Source organism: Lycium barbarum, chromosome 6 (genome assembly GCF_019175385.1).
Source record: "Lycium barbarum isolate Lr01 chromosome 6, ASM1917538v2, whole genome shotgun sequence".
Lineage (NCBI taxonomy): Eukaryota > Viridiplantae > Streptophyta > Magnoliopsida > Solanales > Solanaceae > Lycium > Lycium barbarum.
This window is the reverse complement of record NC_083342.1, coordinates 89,009,353-89,030,517: the sequence shown is the minus strand read 5'-3', so window position 1 is coordinate 89,030,517 and position 21,165 is coordinate 89,009,353. Positions and strand designations below refer to the sequence as shown.

The 21,165-nt window shown below is 36.0% G+C and overlaps 1 protein-coding gene and 1 non-coding gene across 2 annotated transcripts; both read right to left on the bottom strand.

Moving 5' to 3' along the window:
• Positions 1 to 73, bottom strand: TRNAE-CUC (transfer RNA glutamic acid (anticodon CUC)). Its single transcript has one exon. It is a non-coding gene; the product is annotated as a tRNA-Glu (tRNA).
• Positions 74 to 1,919: 1,846 nt separating this feature from the next.
• Positions 1,920 to 6,171, bottom strand: LOC132599791 (polygalacturonase-like). Its single transcript, XM_060313002.1, has 9 exons — positions 5,823 to 6,171; positions 5,471 to 5,599; positions 5,174 to 5,341; positions 4,939 to 4,971; positions 4,628 to 4,835; positions 4,429 to 4,510; positions 3,859 to 3,967; positions 2,957 to 3,073; positions 1,920 to 2,382 (listed from the first exon to the last, which is right to left on the bottom strand). Exons 1-9 carry the CDS (start codon positions 6,018 to 6,020, stop codon positions 2,152 to 2,154), a joined length of 1,275 nt encoding a protein of 424 aa, XP_060168985.1. The 5' UTR covers positions 6,021 to 6,171; the 3' UTR covers positions 1,920 to 2,151.
• Between the last annotated feature and the right edge of the window lie 14,994 nt (positions 6,172 to 21,165).

Sequence of the window (21,165 nt, the reverse complement as noted above, 5' to 3'; positions counted from 1 at the left end):
TTCCGTTGCCGGGACTTGAACCCGGGTCTCTCAGGTGAGAGCCAAGTATCCTAACCAACTAGACTCCAACGGACGTGTTGCTTGGTTACTGTGGGATTAAGATCCCCTCCGGTACCAAATCCCTCCAGTTCCTCCAGGGGGCTACTGGATTTACTGCACGTGTCAACTTATAAACTTTATGGTCCAGATTTATTTGGTTAACTCAACCAATTTGACCCAGGTAAAATTCTCTCTCTCCTCTCTATTCTCTACTCTCAAACAACATCCATTCCCCTTCATCCCAAATCTGTCAAGAATTGCAGGTAAGAAAATCTAGCACCTACCCAAATCAAAACAAGCGGGTTCCTCCAACGAAAAAGATATGACAAGACGAAGATTTAAAGTGTTTTGGTGAAATTAATTGTTGAAATTGCTTTCATGGAAGACTGGTCTGGTAAGGAAGAATGTGATTTGCGGGTCCTCGACGTCAACGGCAACTCCATAAGGAACAGCCACATAGCAGAGCTTAGAAGAATATTAGCCGTAATTGCTATTTTAGTTAATGGTTGCAGAAGTTCAACCTAGTATATTCATATCTTCTAACTGGGTTTGATTTATTTCCGTAAGGTTTTTCAATTCAGAATATATAATTGAAACATTGTACGTGTAGCTCTTCGATTGAGATATAATTATGGACCACTATTGATATAAATCACATTAATCTACAATTTTTGAGCAATCAACTATGATACCTTTTTCTGTGTATAGTCAGAAAAGGAGAGAAGCAACATTATGTTTTAATTTCGAGAGAGAAGAAAATCTGTGTTAACAACATCATCGTGTGAAGTTCCAAAACATAATTATTTGGGAAAAGAAGTAGTGCCAATTTTTTTTCTTTCTCTTTTTTGCTTCAATGGCAAAATTTCGTAACTGTATCTGCCTCCGACATTATTGCTTAGGTTTTCTCTTGTTTGAGAAATTCGGTAGGAAAACGAAGGGGTCAGTGAAAAAGCGAGAGGAAACTTAATAACCATGATTAAAATGGCTGAGTTAACTAAATAAATCTGGACCATAAAATCTTTAGGAGGACACGTGCAATAAATCCAACAGCCCACTGGACAAACTGGAGGGATTAGCCACTAGAGGGGAGCCGGATCCGTTACTGTGAGTTGTACTATTCATTGTTTTTGTTTCACACATTTGATTGACAAGTAACCTGATATCCACCAAGATATCCTTTGAATCTTCATGCAATTTCTCATCTGATAAGCTCCACAACGTTCACTTGGGTCATTTACTGACTTTTCAGAATGTCAAGATCACCATTGCTTGATATGAACATTCTTCAACGCAGATAAGAATTTCCTAGAAAATTTTCTTATAACAAGCTTTAAGAAAATTATCTAGTCTCTAGTTCCTTTTGCAAAAACAAAAACAAAAAGTTTCTTTTGCAATTTAATTAAGTGAAGAAGGGCCAAAAACGGCCCTCAATTATTGGAAACAGAATTTGACCTTATCTTAACTTTGACTCAAACATATCCTTATTACTGTCAATATCACACCACTTGGGATGCGATCATTCTCTAAATTCTATTAACACGGGATGATTTATGCATTGGACTGCCCTTTTTTTTCTTATCGGAAGGGGGTTGGGGACCATAAATAATATTTTACTTTTGATGACGCTAATTTTGGATGAAATTAATTAAGTTGCGGGCTCTATGTTGGTGACCTCATAATATGATATTTTTTTTCTTCTTTTTGCACGAGGATTTTAGAACAATAGTCTCGATCGCACAAACAAATTTCCTTCCACAAAGTAAACGTATTCCTTTATTTAGCTCTCTATCTCACTCAAGGAAAAAGAATCAGAATTAGACATTAGAAGTTACTAAATAAATACATTTTATTGGAGAAAAAAAAAATTCTTTCACAACATAACCAACTTACACTTGAGAAATACATAATACAGTACACAGCAGTTGTAATTCCTAGCCAACAATATTCTAAAATTGTACTTCCTTTAATTTCCTACTACCCCTATATAATAGAACTTTTCTGTGGGACAAATGTCAATGACTGTCTCAAGAATAAAAGTGGTAAGAATCAAATAAAGGGACATGTACAAATGAGAAGGGAAAAATAAAAATATTATAAATTCCAAAAAGTTGTCTACCGACGCTCGGAAGGGCATTTTGGGAAAAATACCCCCTTTGTAGTGAATTTAACGTTTGCACATAAAGCTTTGACAGTTGAACCGCTCTCGTGACGTATATCCACATTTTCCATTTGTATCCCTTTGCATGGAATAGTTTTGCTGCAATTTAATTTAATAGCAGTTTGTGTAGAACTCGTTCCCTTAATATTTTTGTACATTATGTTACTCACATGTACTGCTTCTTTCTGAAAAATAAATAAATAAAGCATTACCACTAATCGTAAATAAACTTTTTGTCAAAAGATATTTGACATGAGTCACATGAGAAACTATATAGTAAAACATAACACTAAGTTGAGTAGTTTTTTTAAGGTCAGTGGTCATTTGTCCAAGATTTTGAAAATTAAAGGTTTGAAGTGTACATATGTCATAAATATACAAGGATTAAGAAAGTAATTAATCCAAGATAACGGGTTGAAAGTGAAATTGATTCTCGGCTTAGGGTGAATTATTATAATTTTTATGTAACTTCACATTGATATAACCAATAGATGTGTTTTTTCATTTTAATAATACACAATTTTTTCTGTCCAAAATTCCTTGATTACTATTCCTTGTCCCAATTGATGTGACAACGTTCGAATTTTGAGAGTTCAATTTTAACTGTAAATTCGGAAATGAAAATTTTCAGCTTTTAAAATAAAATTTACATATTCGAAAACTACGTAAAAACATTAAAATTACGATAATTAATAATTTAAAATATTTAAAAGACATATGAAACAATTAAAATATAAAAAAACTCGTTTAATGAATTACCTGCTCTTTGCATGGGTTATCTTGGTCACAGTAAAATTGATCTATGATTATGGGGTTGGTCACGTTCACCATCACTATGTCTTGGAAAAGAATATCTTTTGCATATCCACGTCCTCCCTATTTGAATTATAATCAATTTTAAAAAACTCATGTCATATATAGCAATATAAACATATTAAATTATTGAAATGAAAGGAACTCATAAAATGAATATGTTGTGGAGCTAACATTCTGCATGTATCCAAATTTCTCGAGATATTTTAGAAAATAGTTTTCTAAGAACACATTTTTTTCTTTCTAATTTCTAAACAAAATAACTTCTATGGCTGCGTGAGGAGGGGAGTCATTTTCCCAAACTCTCTCATTTCATTTCCAACTAATAGTTTCCACACACCCCACCCAACCTCCAAACTCACCCCCAAAAGTTAGTTAACTTGTCACATTATAAATTTTGCTTACTTACCAATCATTAAAAAAAAGTATGCCAAAATATCACTTATTTTCCTGTGAAAACCATTTTCAAAGAAAATACTTCATATTAAGTACACCCATGATTGTACTAATTTTTTAAACAATAAGTTTTGTTCAACCATAGAAAAAAATTGTTGAAAATCCAATAAGCACAAGAACGCAAACAATATACTGCTTACCACTAATAGGATTAGATAAAGACAAGTTTATTTTATGTCTTGAAAATAAATGGAATAAAATAATACTACTAAAACTAAGATGAAGCGAGGTGCAAAATAACGTTCTTTACCAGTTTTACAACAAAACTAGACAGCTTTAAAATTTTAGTTTCTAAGTAATTTGCTAAATGAGTGGTGAAAATTTGTGAGGAACTCAAAATACATGATACTCCGAGCTAGTTAATTATAAAAGTGGGAAACCAAATCATATACCTGCCAAGACTTTATTCTTAATCCATTAGTTGTTCCCCTCAAGGTGGCATCATGTACATAAACATTTGAAACAACATCCTCCTGTTTATTCTTCCCCAAGCTTCCAATACTAAAAAAAAAAGACAGAGATTCAAAAATTAGTACTATCTCATAAAAGAATAATTCAATTAACGTAGACTTCCCTTTTTTTGTTCCATTTATTTTTTTCCCTTATCCGTTGATAAATTAGAGGACGTGGAAAACAATGTCAATATCACACATCTAACAAATTAAGAGCTTAACTTATAGTAGTATATTTTTACACTATCATGTCAATATTACATGATATCCAGTAATTTTTTATATATTATCTGTGTATATAAGTTAAATCTAAAATTAAATAAGCTAAAATAGATGAATACTTCCTATCTTTTTGTTGGATAAGATATTTTGATTTTTAGTGTAACTTTTCACTAAAAACATCCCGTTTTTAACAAGATTTTCAAAGTTGTATTCACAAAGTGAACTAAAGTGTGGAAAAATATAGATATGAACTTTTTTCTTCTCTACCATATATATTGCATTAATTACCTGATTCCGTGGCCAGGTCCACAATGTATATATCTTGCTCTAACATTAGTGGAACCATTTACAATTGAGATACAATCATCACCTAATTAAGCACACAAGCATATTCAGTCATTAATAATAGTTACAAAATCACCAAAGAAAAAAAAAACACAATTTTTTCCAGAAATTCAATTAATGCCAATTTATTTTTAATTAAAACCTGTTTCAATATAAGAATGGTGGATATCTATATCTTTTGTCCCAGAAACATGAATGCCATCAGTGTTGGGGCTATCAGCAGGTGCTGTAATTCTCAATCTTGAAACCTCAACAAACACACTTTTAGTAATTGTCAAGTGCATTTTCTGTGGATTCTTCAACTCTAAATTTCTCACTGTCAAATTTGTGCAATTGTAAAAAGTCATAGCCTGTCAGAGAAGTATAGATATTTAGTATTAAGTAATGTTTATTGCTCAATTTTATAAACTGCATAAAATTTTATAAATATATAAAAGTTGGGTTGAAACTTACAGTTGGAACTGTTAGTGTTTTTGCATTGCATGGCTGCAGAGAAAGAGAGAAAATAAAATTAATGATACTATTATGTGATGTTGATTCTTACAAGTAAAAATAACTTGATGGTGTAATTCTTTTTTTTTTTTAAAGAGTAACAGACTAACAATATATATGATTTAAACTCATAAAATAAACACACTTTTTTTTAACATGGTGTAACATAGAAAAAGAAATTAATTAATAAACTCACAATTGTTTTATCAATTTTGCAAGAGCGTTTCCACCATACTTGTCCATTGCCATCGATGCTTCCCACACCTTCAACTATAAAATTTTCCATGTTTTGGAATAAAAGCCAATGTCTTCTATCTTGTTTATAATCTGATATGTCCTTTGAAGCTATGAGTTCTCCATTTATCTAAATGATACAACAAAAAAGCAAATACAAAGATGACGAAATCAAAAAGCTAATTATGAAAATAAAATTACATATTATAAGTTAATTATTGCTAATAGTAGATGTTTTTTGCTAATTATTTAAACTCACCATCATTCTAAGGCCTTTCTTGCAAGGACCATGAAATTTAATTGGTCCAATGTAATATGTCTTGTGCCTTGGAATCAAAAGCACACCATTTTCTGTTTGGCATGCCTTCTTCCAAGCCCTTATAAATGCCTGAAAATGGAATTGATTAAACTTTAAATTATATGCATTGATGGGGTAAAAAATACTTATACAATCAGATTAGTAATAAATTAAAGTAAATAATATGAATCTCTACATAAAATTCATTTATAACCTGGTAAGAATGTAATTTTCAAGCTACCATAATAGGTTAGACAAAATATTAGTGCAAAAATAAAACAAATAAACAAACCTAAACTAAAAAAGAATTTACCTCTGTATCATTTGTGAGTCCATCACCTTTGGCTCCAAAAGCTTGTATATCAATAATTGCTTGTGTCTTTTTTTTCACATTATCAATTTTTGGTGCATTATTACCACGTTTTATTGGTTTCCCAATTTTCTTTCCATTACAAGAGGTTGAAAACAATAAAGTGGCTAATAGTACTATAAGGAGGCTTCTGAAAAACATTTTTTTGTTTTCTATTCTTTTCTTTTCTTCTCCTTTTGGAACTTAAGGAAATAATAAATAAAAATGAAAGAGAACCTGTGCTACTTCAACTTGAATTATCATCAATATATATAGAGGGAGAAGAGGGAAAATGGATTAGAGATAGAAAAATAGAGGAAGAATGAAAGTGTTATCTTTACGAAAACAAAATGAGAGAAGTCAATAGTCTCAAGATTCAGGTATACCTCAACTAGGATATTTGAAAAGGGACTGGAATTTTCTCACAATAATGGTTTCCTACTTTCATTGTGCTTGTCATTAGTCATCACACAAGCATGAGTTAAGTGTATGGAAAACGGCTAGCTTCCTAATAATTCATCTAGCTAAACCTACTTCTTCTTTTGTTGCTTCAAGCATCCGATGTCCGAAAATTTAGTGGCTTGATTAATTTAAGAACCTCAACTCCATTAACAACTACTTATGAATTCTTTTTCGGTTTACACACATTATCTCAAGTTTTGGATCGAACTAATCCATTGACACAAATAGTTCATGGGAGAAAATTAAGCTATTTGGGCCCTGGAGGACTGGCAGGGCGCACTGCTAATTTTTGGATATGAGATATCCATCATCTCAAGAAGGGTTGTAGCACTTCCTATTTACGTGGACTTGATTCTCAAGCTCGAATATGAAACATTTGACTAAGAATAAGAAATTTTCTTTATCATTCAGTCAAATCCCTCTGTGTTAATTAACTAATCCGAATAACAGAAAGGTTTGGAATTACAGAGAATTGTATAAAACATATGTACAGACAATAAAAAAAATGTCTGGAGAATTATAATTAAATTCTGAGACATATTTTGTTATATATATATATATATATATATATATATATATATATATATATATATATGTTGGTTTTGTAGTCCCTTACAAATTTATTTTTGGTTGTTTTTTTCTTTTATAACAATTTTTTCAACACATAAAAGATATGAAAGTAATACACAAAAAAGAATTTGCCAAATTATTTTCTTTTATTCAGGAATGTGTCTACGCATTTCCATTTTCCTCCGTGAAATTACTAGTAGTAATTATCCTAACATATTATTTAATGGAGCCTTTATGTCAGAAATGATTATGTAACAGACCTATGAACGTTGAATCGTCTTTATTATTTAGTTCTAGGTTTGACAATTATAAAGTCAACAGATTTGTGGAGCACTCAGTAAACCAACGTCATAAGTTTCCAAGAAAAAAAAAACATCAATATTTTCTGTCAGAGTTCAAAACTAAAAGAATGAGAATATTAAAACATCTTTCAATTTTTATAATCCTTATTTTACCGGAATAAACGAACAAATTTTCGATTATAAATACTACTCATTTATAGAAAATAAATATAATATATATAGTTAAAAACATACTCCCATTGTTTTAATTTCTGTGTCTTTCTTTTCTTTAAATCTGATTAAGAAAAAAATATCACTTTCTATATTTAGTAACTTTTTAATTTCAATATCCTAGCATGTTTAAATCACAAGATTAAGAACATTTTTATTTGGTACATGTTACATTTTTTCGTTTAAAATTACAAGAAAAGCCTCATCTACTTACTTAACTCTTGTGCCCCTTCAAACTAAGGCCCCGTTTGTCCATAGATACCAAACAAATTTTCCCTTTTTTTGGAATTTTAGAGTTGGAGTTGTGTTTGACCATAATTTTTGGTGAAATGTAGTTGTAAAAAAATGATTTTTTTTTAAAAACAAGTTTTTTGAGTTTTTGGTATTCTAGAATACAACTTCAAATTATATTTGGAATTCTCATGGCCAAAAGCTGATTCCAGAAAATAGTAAAAAAAAAAATCAGAATAAAATGAATAATTCTCGTGACCAAACGGGAGCTAAAAGTAGTACTTTTTGGTGGGGAGCCAGATAATCCTTTTTAAAAGAGCTTAACACGGGGGGACCAATTTGGTAACGCTCTTTAAGCGACATGAATAAATAAAAGTAGGAAAAAATCTTAGTCAATTTAGTGTTTGCGTCAACTATCAATCAAACACAATACATGTATTTGTATACATTTTTATCACTTATTTATATATTATAAGTAAATATTATGTCTTTTCATATCAAGTTATAACTTAATCATGACTATTAATGTGATTTGATGTAAACATCAGACATAACATGTAAGTGTATGTCCGCGGACAAAAATATATAAGTGTATGCGTTTTCCAAAACAAATATGTAAGTGTATGCTTTTTCCAAAACAAAACGTAACATATAAAATAGCCATAAGTTTCTTTTCCTTTTCAATAATCAGAGTTAGAATATATTTTGTTTGACCTATCGAAAAGTTTATAACATTCAAACTAGGAAATATACCAACCCAAACTAAGTAAGTTGTTTACCACTTTGGATGATCATAAGAAAGGAATGGAAATTAGTGGGTTTCTATTCTTTAATTTGCCATTTTGTGCACATTGTTAATTAATAAGAAAATGGGGCATCAATGAAGAGTTTTGGTAAGGAGTGTTGGGGAAGTTAGCATTAACTTAGGTCTAAAATTGACTACTTTTTTTCGTGGGAAAAGAGTAAGTTTGAAGAAGATAGAAAATGGGAGACTTGCGGTTAAGTGTGATTTGGGCAGAATTAGTTAAGTCTATTGTTCAAGTTTGAAGAAGATAGAAAATGGGAGACTTGCGGTTAAGTGTGATTTGGGCAGAGTTAGTTAAGTCTATTGTTCTAACTTGACTTGCTATCGTGTGTTCGGATAAAATGCATTTACATATGGATTCGTAATAGAGATGTCAAATAGGATCAATTCCACTTGGCAAAATTAGTTTGTATGATCTGCTCAATGGCTCATGTTAATGCAAGTTGGGCTCGATATATTTCCAACAATGCACTTTTCTATATATCATCGTTAGTGGAAAGCGATCTGTTTGGCTTTATACAGCAAGTCGGATTTATGATCAATAAAAGAAATGAGCAACGATAAAATATAATCTAAAATATTGAAAGAAAGGGAAAATTTATTTGAAGATGAATCTTTTCTTAACTTGTCTTCCTAACTTAATTCAACGCCAAAAAATTTCTTGGCACTACCATAAAGAAGTTTATACTATTTTCACTATCCCCTTTATGTGACATTCTTTCATTTTTTGTCAGTCCCAAAAAAAATAACATCGATATTTATATGTATAGTAACAATTTTAACTTAAGCTTTCCATTTTGCCCTTAATGAGATGATTTATAGTCAATACAAGTATTTATGGCTTGTTTTAGACAACAAGTCTTAAAAGTCGTTCTTTCATTTTTAAATTTTGTATCAAGTCAAACAACTTCATATAAATTGAGACGGAGAGAACATTATTTAATCTATCTAGATCAATCCATTTCAGCCTAAACAATCTTTGACTCACTCCTTTATTGATTCAGTGACTCACTCCTCTATTGATTCAGTCCATTTCAATCCGTTTGAATTCAGTTCAATCCGTAAATTTATTACACCAATATAAAGATACCAAATTTAGTCGCGTTTTAGGAACATCTTTGGTTTGAATCTTACAAAAGATTGCTGCATCTTAGTCCCAATTTGGAAAGGGACAAAAATGAGATGACTAGTTGACTACGATGTAACAATGGGTTTAATTCCACCTGTATTCAGTTTGTATTTCTTTCGGGCTTATTTTAGTTCTTTGTATTCCCCAGAAGGAAAGTATGGCCAAGGTAATTAAAAATAATTATGAAAATGATTTCTTAAAAAGCCCTGTCGAGATACATAAATCTATATAAACTAAATAAGCATATGCCACTAGAATTTCAGTTTCTACGAACAAAATGCTCAATAACAATTTAAAGCGATCACCTCAGTTTAATTTACCCATTATGTTCTCAGCATTGTTTGTATTTTTATTTCCAATATAATTATCATTATATACGTGCATTGTATGTGTATTTTATGTTAATAAGTACAAAATTTTAAAAAAGTGTAAATAATATTAATACACGTGTGATACATTTAAGCTGAAAAATACCAAGTCTATTCTATCGATATTTACTGACATTAGGCAAAGCACAAACAAACTAGATATTGCTTTCAAATGAATGTGAAACAATATCCTTTAAATTTTCATATTCGTGATATTAGTTGAATTCGGAGAAAAAAGAATGTTTCTTTATTAGTACTTTTTTCTACTTTGATTTATCATTATCATGTGTTGTTTTAGTTATATTGTTAATGTCAAGATTCAATTTTCAATAGTGTGAAGGCACCTATCTCCACCCGGTAGGAGAATCAACAACAACCAATTTAACCAATTCATTAAGTTAATTAGGTGGAAAGTAAGTGATACACAATAATATCCAAAATCAAGTCTTTTACTAATAAATAAAGTGCAGAAATAACAAAATACCATCCAAGACTGATGTCATGTGTACAAGAGCCACTAAGAATGATAATACAAGTTAGAAAATGGACAATACACAGTCTAGAGAAAATAAGGAAAAGACAAATACATAAAAGGGATAGGAGAATGACGTTGCAAATCAGCCAGACAGCTCACCACAAACTCCAGAAATCACTATCTCAGGCTCAGACAATTCCACAGGATCCACTCGTGCTCAGAACATACTCTGCATTACAAAGAGTACAACAAGTGTAGTGTGAGTACTGGAAGCACGTGTACTCAGTAAATTTCATAGACAGAAGTAGTGATGTTATTAAGAAAAAGTATTATTTTAGCATTAATTGGTTTACCTTAACTTGAAACCGTTCAATAAACAGGGTTGAGGATAAAACTAAGTACCAAGTAAAACCAGATGGTCAAATAATCAGATAATTAAATAATCATCTAAAGAAAAATACAATGCAATGCAATATGCATCTGATATATAAACAGAGTTTGACGGGACTGTACGGGAGTCGTTACCAATGGGGACTTGTGAGGTTCATAAACCAGCCGAAACTATTTCCTGTCGGCATGCACAAATCCGTCGGAGCCATTTTCATCGGCTACTAGCCTCTTTCAGCTAAATAACATCACTCCAAACCAAAACTGATCTAAAACGATCATATCGATCCATAACTGCGTGAACCATCACCATGTATGAATATAGATGATCACATGAGCATGAATAACAAATGCAAGTCAATTATAACCGTATATAATGCGGAATTACACAAATAGCCTGATTATCACAAGTGTATGGGTAATTGGAGTGATACGTGCACATAAACAGTCAAATAAGTATCAACTAATACCCACAGGCTTTGTCAGTCTTGGATTACAATCCATAATCACACAATTACACTACTATCCATAATATGATATTAGTAATTGTATCAATGTCCATCATATCACGGATACGAGACCCCCTGTCTATATTGAAACTGCCCCCAAAAGAAGTCTAAGAAAGTCTTAACTTATCTCGAAGACGAGTTAACGAATTACAAACGAACCTTTTTCTTCCGGAGCGTCTCAGAACGCATCCAATCTATCTAATACGCGATGTACATAAATATACAAAATCGTAGACACCTATATTTGTATGTATAGTAATAACTCGGGCTTAAAATATTAGTATGTATAGTAATAACTCGGGCCCAAAATATTAGTATGTATAGTAATACCTCGGATCCAATAGAATGCAAAAAATCCAAGCATTGGCTTAAAATATCAATTTTGACGCATACAGTTATATAATTTCCTCTCGAAGAGATTATCGTGTGTGAACGTTATTTCCATGTTTTTCGCCGAAAACGTTTTTCCAAATCTGTTCTTGTTGGCAGACAAAAAGCGCCCGCGCCCCTACACAGAGAGGGGGTGGGAGAGAGAGATAGAGAGAGAAGCACAGGGCCAGTCTCCAACCAATATCCCAAGGTCTCTAAGAGAAGAAGAAAGGGGTAGAAAGAGAAAGAGAGAATGGGATAGAGAGAGAGAGAGAGAGAGAGAGACAGAGAGAGAGAGAATAGAAAGAGAAAGAGAGAAAAAGGAGAAGAGAAGGGAAACCTTACTTATGTAGTCACTGGTCGACGATCGAAAGTATGTAGAAGCAAGATATCACGACCCAATTTCACTAAGTCATGCGGGCACGAACCCTTAACTCAACATTCACAATTTATAGAAAATAGCGCAAGAAAGAAAAATAATGTAAGTCTCACAAATACAATATAAATAAGTGCGGAAGTAAAAAAAACCTCCACCCTATTATTTGGTCTGATCATACAAGAGCATCTAACTAAAATCTATAAGTTTGAAAGTAATAATAATACATCAATAGTCTCAATAATGTCTCAGAATAGTAAAGTAAGACATAGTGGAAGAAAAGTCTTCGGGTAGCGAAGCGTCCACATGCTCTCCCCAATAGACTAGAATCAGCAGCCTCGAACTCTCAGCCACGAAGGGTAGATGTCGATCCCACCTGCTACTCTGCAATCATAAAAGAATGCAGCAAGTGCAGTTCAGTACAAACAACACGTACTGGTAGGTATCATAGGCCGACTAAGATTAACTAACATATACCAAGACAATAAAGTAAGATAAACAGGTAAATCAACAGGCTATAAGTCAACACGAGTCATTAACCAAGTACAAGTCATCACCTATGTTATAGCATCTAAACCCAACTGTGCCAAGTCTCAGTACTTCCAATCCGAATCCGCATATCACAACTATATCACAAGAATATCACATGAAGTCAAAGGTACAATGCAATGCAATAATGTATGAATATGGATGCAATGCATATGCACCGATACACATGTACTCAGATGATGGAACATCATATCTCGGCAACACAACCCATGGGGGACCCGCGAAGTCTATGTACCAATCCTCACGATTCCGACAAAGACCTCGACAATCGCTACAAGCACTCATACCTTGATTCCAAGATAAACATCAGACATCGGTCCTCACGTCACTCTCATCTAACTGAGCCCAGCTGATAACAATGTTTCCTTATATATCATTAATGTATCAACAGTATATCATGAAGGATGAGAATGCGTGCAATGTATGAGTTCAATGTCAATAATCAAATCAATATCAACAATACCACACATGGGCACACCAACAATATCAATAAAAGGGCTACACAATAAGCCACAATAATATCACAATCCCCGTCTCAAAACAACAACAAGTAAGGTGCTACAATATCATCATCAAGATATATCACTAGTCACCAATATCTACTATCTCCACGTGGCAACGAACCAACAATAAATAGGACAAGATAAGTCACAACACAACAAGGTGGCTAGCCCCAAATCATATAACAAGGCCCAACCTAAGGCAATATCTAACTCAACTTCATACCCGAAGGTTTACATACATTCTCTGACAATATCGTCTAAATATATGCTTCGCTAATCGAAGTCTCACCATATGGTAAACCGTAACCTACTTGGAGAGTCGAACAACAAAGTCTCCAATAATCAAGCCTTAGTCTTTCCCTTCCTTTGAGCCTCGAGATAATGAAAGTCTAAACATATTCGAATCATGAAATTAAAATCAAGAAGAACATCATTCAAACCCTACTCAAGACCCAAATCCTAACTCATGGAATGAGGAAAATGAGGGAATTCGAAGGATACCTATAATAGTCTTAGAAGAGTTTCGAATCAAAAAGTTAGTTCAAAAATTCATTCCCAACCTCAAGGGGCAAAGTGGTCATTTCATAAGAAAATTGGGTTCAATAAGGTCAAATTGTTAATTAGGAAGTCATACGAATCCAATGTTACCCATATTGACATACTTTAAATCCGAACCCAAAAAGTCTCAAAAAATAGGAATCCGAGCCACAAAGGGCAACCCATCTACTAATTCATGTTTAATTGAAGAAGAACCAAGTTCAAGCCTAGGGTTTTGATATGCTCAAATTACACCTATTAATGGCGTAAAGCGGACGTTGTCAAATATAGTAACCCAAACAAGGTTGGGGTCGAATCCCACAGGGAATATGGAGAGAAAAGGGTACTAATTGTATGTGATACTAGTCTTTACAGGCTTTAATCCTATTCCGAATAGTTTGAAATATTTATTGAGTAATGTAATTGAATACTTTGACTTGAATTGTACTTAATGCGAAAGAGAGACTAAGGTTTTGTTCCCCACTTTTATTAGATATTATGCTTTAGGTTTCAATGTGATATACTTCTAATGGTTGTTCTAAGAGTATGCACTTGATCTCTTAAGGACTTCCTAATGTTTCCCAACAGTTAGGCCGTATTTCCTCTTTATGATTTTTCCAAATGTAAAAGAGTTGAAATCGAAGAGCGACCAATAATGCCAATTAGACTTGTTCTTATCCCTAAGTTAGTCTATTAAATGAGGGTTAACGCCCCGAGTCATTGTTATTCAATCTCACCAATACTGACTCTCTTTCCCAAGAAAAGTTAGTATAATGGCTTAGGCTAATGCTTGCAATCATTACCCGACGCTAACGCACAAGGATAGAATAAATACCAACAACCATTATGCATATATCAATAGTAGAAACCCATTCACATAATACCTATCATGGGATCCACAACCTTAGAATTAAAATTAGCTACTCATCATTTTAGTTAACAAAGAAAGCTTAAAAGTTAACATAATATACTTACAAAGCTAATACAATATGGAATGAAGGTGAAGTTGGTGCCTTAAATGCTCCAACCACTTCACAAATATTCAAGACTTAAAGTTAATGCTCCTTGAAAATCAGAATTATGAATTAAAACCCTAACTTTAAGTATTTATAGGGCCAAAAATCGCGCCAAATGTCTGGACAAAAACACCCTTACGCGGCATCGTTACGGACCATAACACAGGTTACGGTCCGTCCTTCGGTTTCGTCCTTTGTCAGCTTGATATAGGTCAACCGTTACGGCTTCTTGCGACGGACCATAACACAGGTTACGGTCCGTATCTTCCAGCGGATCATGGCCTCAGTGTTCAGTGGCCAATGCGTTACGCCACGACGTTACGCCCCGTAACCTGGGTTACGGACCGTCTTTCTAGGCGTAACATGTGACACTACTTAGGCTTCTTACTGGAAATTTCCTTCAGCTTACGGTACACGTTACGGCCCGTAACATGAGTTACGGACCGTCCTTTATAGCGGCACGCATCTGGATCTTCCACTCTGGTACGGATCACGTTACGGTCCGTAACTCGAGTTATGGACCGTCCTTTTGCTCCAAGTTGTCCGTTTTTTTAGCATTTCTTATCATTTCCGTTCCTTAGTCAACCAACCCTACAAAACACCAAAATAACATAAGAAACGATGTAAAAACACTTAAAAACAAGCAACACTTCTAGTGACAAAGGCATAAAATGTGCCGAAATTCACGGCACATCAACACCCCCAACTTAAACTTTTGCTTGTCCTCAAGCAACTACAACAAACTCACTACTAACACACAACATCTAGCAAAATAAGAATGACTCTTCAATCCAAGAAAAATATTGGGCTCTTATCCACATCCTATTTGTGACACAAGACGCACATTTCAGAACAATTACAATTCACTATGCAACCTCAATTAATGACACAATTATAGTATGAGAGTCTCTATGCACATGAATTTCAACTTCGAAAAGCCAGTTACTTTGCAATCTACAATCCTTACGCCCTCACATAGACCAAAGAATGTCTCAGACACACATTTACAAAATAAATCGGACAGAAGACTAAAGAGACAGAAGGTCACTCATACTCACAAAGAAATTTGCATACCATACGTGCACATACCATAGGCTTGCCTTTATTTTCCATGCCTTCAACTTTGAACAGTTCGACTGTGATCACATTAGGACTTTTGAGGCTTGTAACATTGGCTTAGGGACGGGTAGGATGAATATTTGGATAGTGGTGACTCACCCTCCTTGACACTTCACTTTGACTTCATTCACCCTTCTTCCTTTTATTTCTGACCCTACAGCTCTAGCGTGGATTTATTTAGAACTTATATATCTATATACATGTATATATCTATATATATACACCCATATATATATATATATATATATATATATATATATATATATATATATATTATTCACATTAATTCTAACCAACAGGCCTTTGGCCTTATTTTCCGCATCTTTCACTTATTACCCCCAACTTAGGCTTTTAGCCTCATTTTTCACATCTTTCGCTTATCACCCCCAACTTAGGCTTTTAGCCTCTTTTGTCATTCTTTAGTGTCAAGGAGGGATTTGGTGCCAAATGGGTTTATTCACAGAAGGGAAGGAGGTTAGTTAACGACTAATCAAAGAAAAAGTCTATAGGCTCAAAATGGGAGACTAGGGATCATTTTCTGTACGGGCTAGGCTCATTTAAGATAAACAGGCTTTGGAGTCAATACAAATAAAGTCTAAGATCACTTCACAATCAAATTCTCCTTAGAATTCACGCACGATCAATCGGGAAAGTTCTAGATTACAAGCATCATACACAAATAGAAACTAAGAACTCACAACACAATGGCATAAGGATTGTTTAAATACTCTGACTTCACTTCCGTTTGAAGATTTCACACACATGGACACCCTTTATTTGCAATGTCATTAAAAGAACCATACATGTCAATATCAACAACCCATTCTTGATGTACATCACAAATTATTTTTCGGAGGGATATCATTGACTTGTAAAAACACTTTTATATATGCTAGAAAACACGGACCACCACCACTTAAGTCATCATTACTTTACTCTTAACTAAACATCCTAAACATTCCAGGTTCAATCATAAAAATAACATTCTTCGGGAAAAGAACACATACTTAATATCATAATTAAAAACAATACCAACAAAAGTAAAAATAATACCAACAAAAACAAAAACAATAACAAACAATATCCAATTTACCAAAACAATACCAACAATACCAGCAATTACCCTACACCCCCAACTTAGAAACATGCATTGCCCCCAAGGCATCTATATAGTCCATCAATAGAATGGAGGGCCTCCCTGGAGCACACTAGGCGCTTGGATCTACTGCAGCATCATGAGGTTGGGTAACCTCGGAGGTAGGAGCAACGGTGGTATCAGGCTGGCCAACACTAGAAGTCCTAGTCTCAGTGGGTGGAGCAGAAGTATAGTGAGCCGGCTCAATGGGATGGGCTGAGCTAGAAGTCGCTCCAGTGGTGTCAGAACCCAGCCGGGACTCATGTCGGATCTTCTTCAATGTTCGCCGCTCCTCCTCCTCATTCTTTGGGCGCAAAGCATCAAACGGATCAAGACTCTTAAGAATGGGGTCGAGGTTTTCATCATCTGGCGTGACTCTCATACGCTTCCCTTTAGCCAAAGAGTGGGTATCCTCTTTCAACTCCTTGTCTTGCTCCTCATCAACCGTGTTCTTGATCTCATCATCCCTGAGTAGACTCTGAACCGGATGGTATAAGCTCTGTACCAACTCTGTGTGTACTTTCGGAATCTGGTCCGTCACAACGGCCACTTCCTGTGCCTTCAATTTCTGCACATCATCCTTTAGTGTCCGCAACTCACTCCGAACAGTGCCCAATTCCACAGCGGGGTGTGTCCTAGTCAGCTCCGTCATTCTATTCTCAATACCATCTATCCGAGAGTGGATCTGTAGGTGGTCATCAGCCATCTGTTCTTTTATCGGCCTCAACGCTGCATTAATAACCCTTTTTGTGTACAATTTCAGCTCGGTCATGAGCTGCTTGACCTGCCTATCTGTTCTATCTGCTTGCAGGACCACTGCCCCAAAATTCTCTCGGTTGAAAATTATTTTTCTCGCAAGTTCGGGTAGGACTCCCGGTATGGGCTGAGCCGGTGCTGGGTTCGCTCCAGTGGATGAGGTAGGACCACCCGAAGTAGGTGGAGCTGGAGCTGGCATGGGCTGTGTAGCATAGTCAGTCGGTGGAGCCTCAGAATCTGTGGGCTGACCCGCAGCAGTTGCCTCAGCACCCATGATAGCTAAGGGTAAAACATCTGATCCCGTTGGCCCCTCCGGCACATCAGAAGACGAGGCAGATGGCATTGTACCTTGGCCCAACATATCATCTCTGCCCTTTGTGATGTCATAGATATTCCTGGCGATCACACTGTGGTTGATAAAGGGGAGGGGTTCTGGTTCCTCGCGCAGGCATAAGAACGTGAGCAAACATGAATGAATTAGGGAAGTGGCTGGTTGGGTGGCTCTCTCCTGGAGATCTGCTGCTACCAGTCTTCTGATGTTGATCTTATACCTCGATATAAGGGCAGCCACAATAACAGCTCTGTCCGGGGTCAAATAATTATCTGCCTGGGTAGGACGGATGCGGAACAGAACAATCTGCCACCAAAACTTTGCCTTAGGTGTGAGGGTGTTTTTCCAAATTCTCGTAGTGGCTGTCAACTTTGGCACTATTGCCCATTCGGGATCCGCCAACCGTGCAATCACTGAGGTCACTCATTTTCTGACTGAGATTGTATCTTTCTATGCAATTTGGTAGACAAACTCTCCTTCTTCTGCCGCTGTAGGCGCAATATAATCCTCCCCGAATAGTACTGTATTGATGGCCGTCGGAGAAACATCAATCTTCTTTTTGCGCACTACTACCTCATTCATGGCCGACACTTGAGTTGCGCGCTGCCCTTTTTTCTGTGCTTTGAATACAGCAACCCCATAAGAAGTGTAGAATTCCCGAACAAGAGCCGGGATGTAGGACCCCACAGGGTTTTTCAAAAACTCTAAATTATGGAAGCGGAGAGTGTCACGGATGCCCGGATATCCATCGAGACCATCGAAGCTGACGTTCCTTTCCTCGAAAATACTTCTCTTCGGGCCCGGCCCCTCATGTTTTGCTAGCTCGCACCCTTTGTTGTACAGTTCTTCAGATCCCTTCACAGAAAATCGGAGGTCCTGCTCATACATAGCCCTCATCCGGATGTCAGTCTCACTCTTTTCATGCTCGCGCTCCTCCGCAGTAGGTTGTCTGATGGGTAGTTGAGGCCGGTGTGGCGGTGTGACAGCCTGCTTGGGTCCACTATGGCTAGACGAACTAGAAGAACTCTCCTCATCAGACGAGGAGGAACTTTCGGATGGTGAGGTTGGCTTGCTAGGTGCAGCGGGCTTTTTTGTAGCCCTTGTGTCTTTGATTTGATCTTCATCGCGCAACCGTGAGGTTACTTTTCCTGCACCGCGACCTTTTCGTCTGCCTGCAACCTTGGGTGCAACCTTCTTTCCTTGCCTTGGGTTACCCATACCTGTTGAAGGCAAAGTTAGCTATGACACACGAGAAGCTTTTCAATTATACAACTTATTGGTTTAAGTTCAGGACTTACGGTCGACGGACCGTCGATGGTGTTACGGGCCGTATCTTCAACCGTAACTCAATTTGTTCATTTATAACACAGGAAACGTAACACGTTCGACGGACCGTCATACGTGTTACGGTCCGTAACATATTACCGTAACGTGACCCAAATTTCCTGAAAGTTTTCTGGAAATCATAGGTGTTATGGTATGATGTTATGGACCGTCAAACGTGTTACAGGCCGTAACACCTGACCGTAACCTGACCCAAATTTCCAGAAAGTTTTGGGGAAAGCATAGGTGTTACGGTATGATGTTACGGTCCGTCAACCGGTTTACGGTCCGTAACACCTTACCGTAACGTCACCCAAATTTCCAGAAATTTTTCATGGAAATCATAAGTGTTACGATGGGGTGTTACGGTCCGTAACGGGTCTGTAACACACGTTACGACCCGGAACACTGAACGTCGGGCAATCAGTCCACAGATGCACAGCGTAGCCAAATTTTTTCGTTTAAGCACGAGGCCAAGATTTTCAACTTTATGCTCCTTGGGGTATGGTGTAAAACACCAGCTGATCCCCTCACATACCTCGGGTTACTCAGACTTCACCCGATTTTACCCAAGTTTTCTTTGAAACCTTTTATCGAACAGTTAGTGGGCAAACCAATTTAGTAGTTTCATGAATGAAACTTTCAATCGGGATGCCCTCCGACTCAGTGGGAGAAAATGTTCTTGTGCCCACGAGTCTCTCAAACAGCAATCATACCAAACCCAACCCCCACCATTGTTAAATCCCGCGCAATTTATTCAATGGGGATTCAAAATCATTCAACATCATAACTACATGGCATTGTATACGAATTTACTCATGGAAGATCATACCAAACCTATCGATAGATGAAAGACGAGAGAGAGTCAAAACATTATCATACCTGATCGTGGGCGATGCTTGGATGAAACCCGAGAATAAAGCAAAATAGAGATGGATTGTGACAAGAAAAACAACAACTACGGTAAAGTAATGATGGAGAGATGGTGAGGGGGAGATGAAGAGAGGATAAGGGAAGTTATGTGGGAGAGGGGGGTTAAAAAGAGATTAAGCGTCGGTTGAATTTGAAAGTATAACCATCGGGTGATGTATTTAAACATGCCCGACCATTACGCTACGAGTTACGGGCCGTAACATGAGGTACGAGACATAACTCGTGTTACGGTCAACCAAACGACCCCGTTTTCATTTTTCATTAATGACATGGCAATACAGCCGATAGACCGTAACTCGGGTTACGGTCCGTATTACCTGGCGTAACGAGTGCAATATTTCCAGTGGCTGCCCAGATTGTTGTCAAGGTTACGCTCATGTGTTACGGTCCGTAACGTGATTCGACGGTCTGTAAGGCAGACCGTAACAATTTTCCCTCATCCTTTAGTGATTTCTGCATTTTTTTTCTCTTGTTACGCTCCATTATACGAACCGTAACATGAGTTACGGGCCGTAACGTGGAGCGTCCTTTCCTGGAAAACTTAGCACTTCTTTTAGACTCTTCAGTCCTCAGAATCCTACCACATCAGCAAACATCAAAAACATAAAAGAAAACAAAGGAAATATGAAATTTAAAGTACTTATAAAGCAGTAAATGTGGGTTGCCTCCTACATAGCGCTTGGTTTAACGTCACGGCTCGACGTGATACCTCAATTTCCAGTTCAGGAACTATATTTCAAACGATACCTATCAACCACTTTACCGTCATCAATGCACCAATGGTAGTGCTTCACTCTTTTTGCATTCACTTTAAAAGTCCGAGTGTCATCCTCGGTTTTCACCTCAATGACACTTCCATTTGGGGAAACACTTACAATTTCAAATGGACCGGACCATCGAGACTTTAGCTTT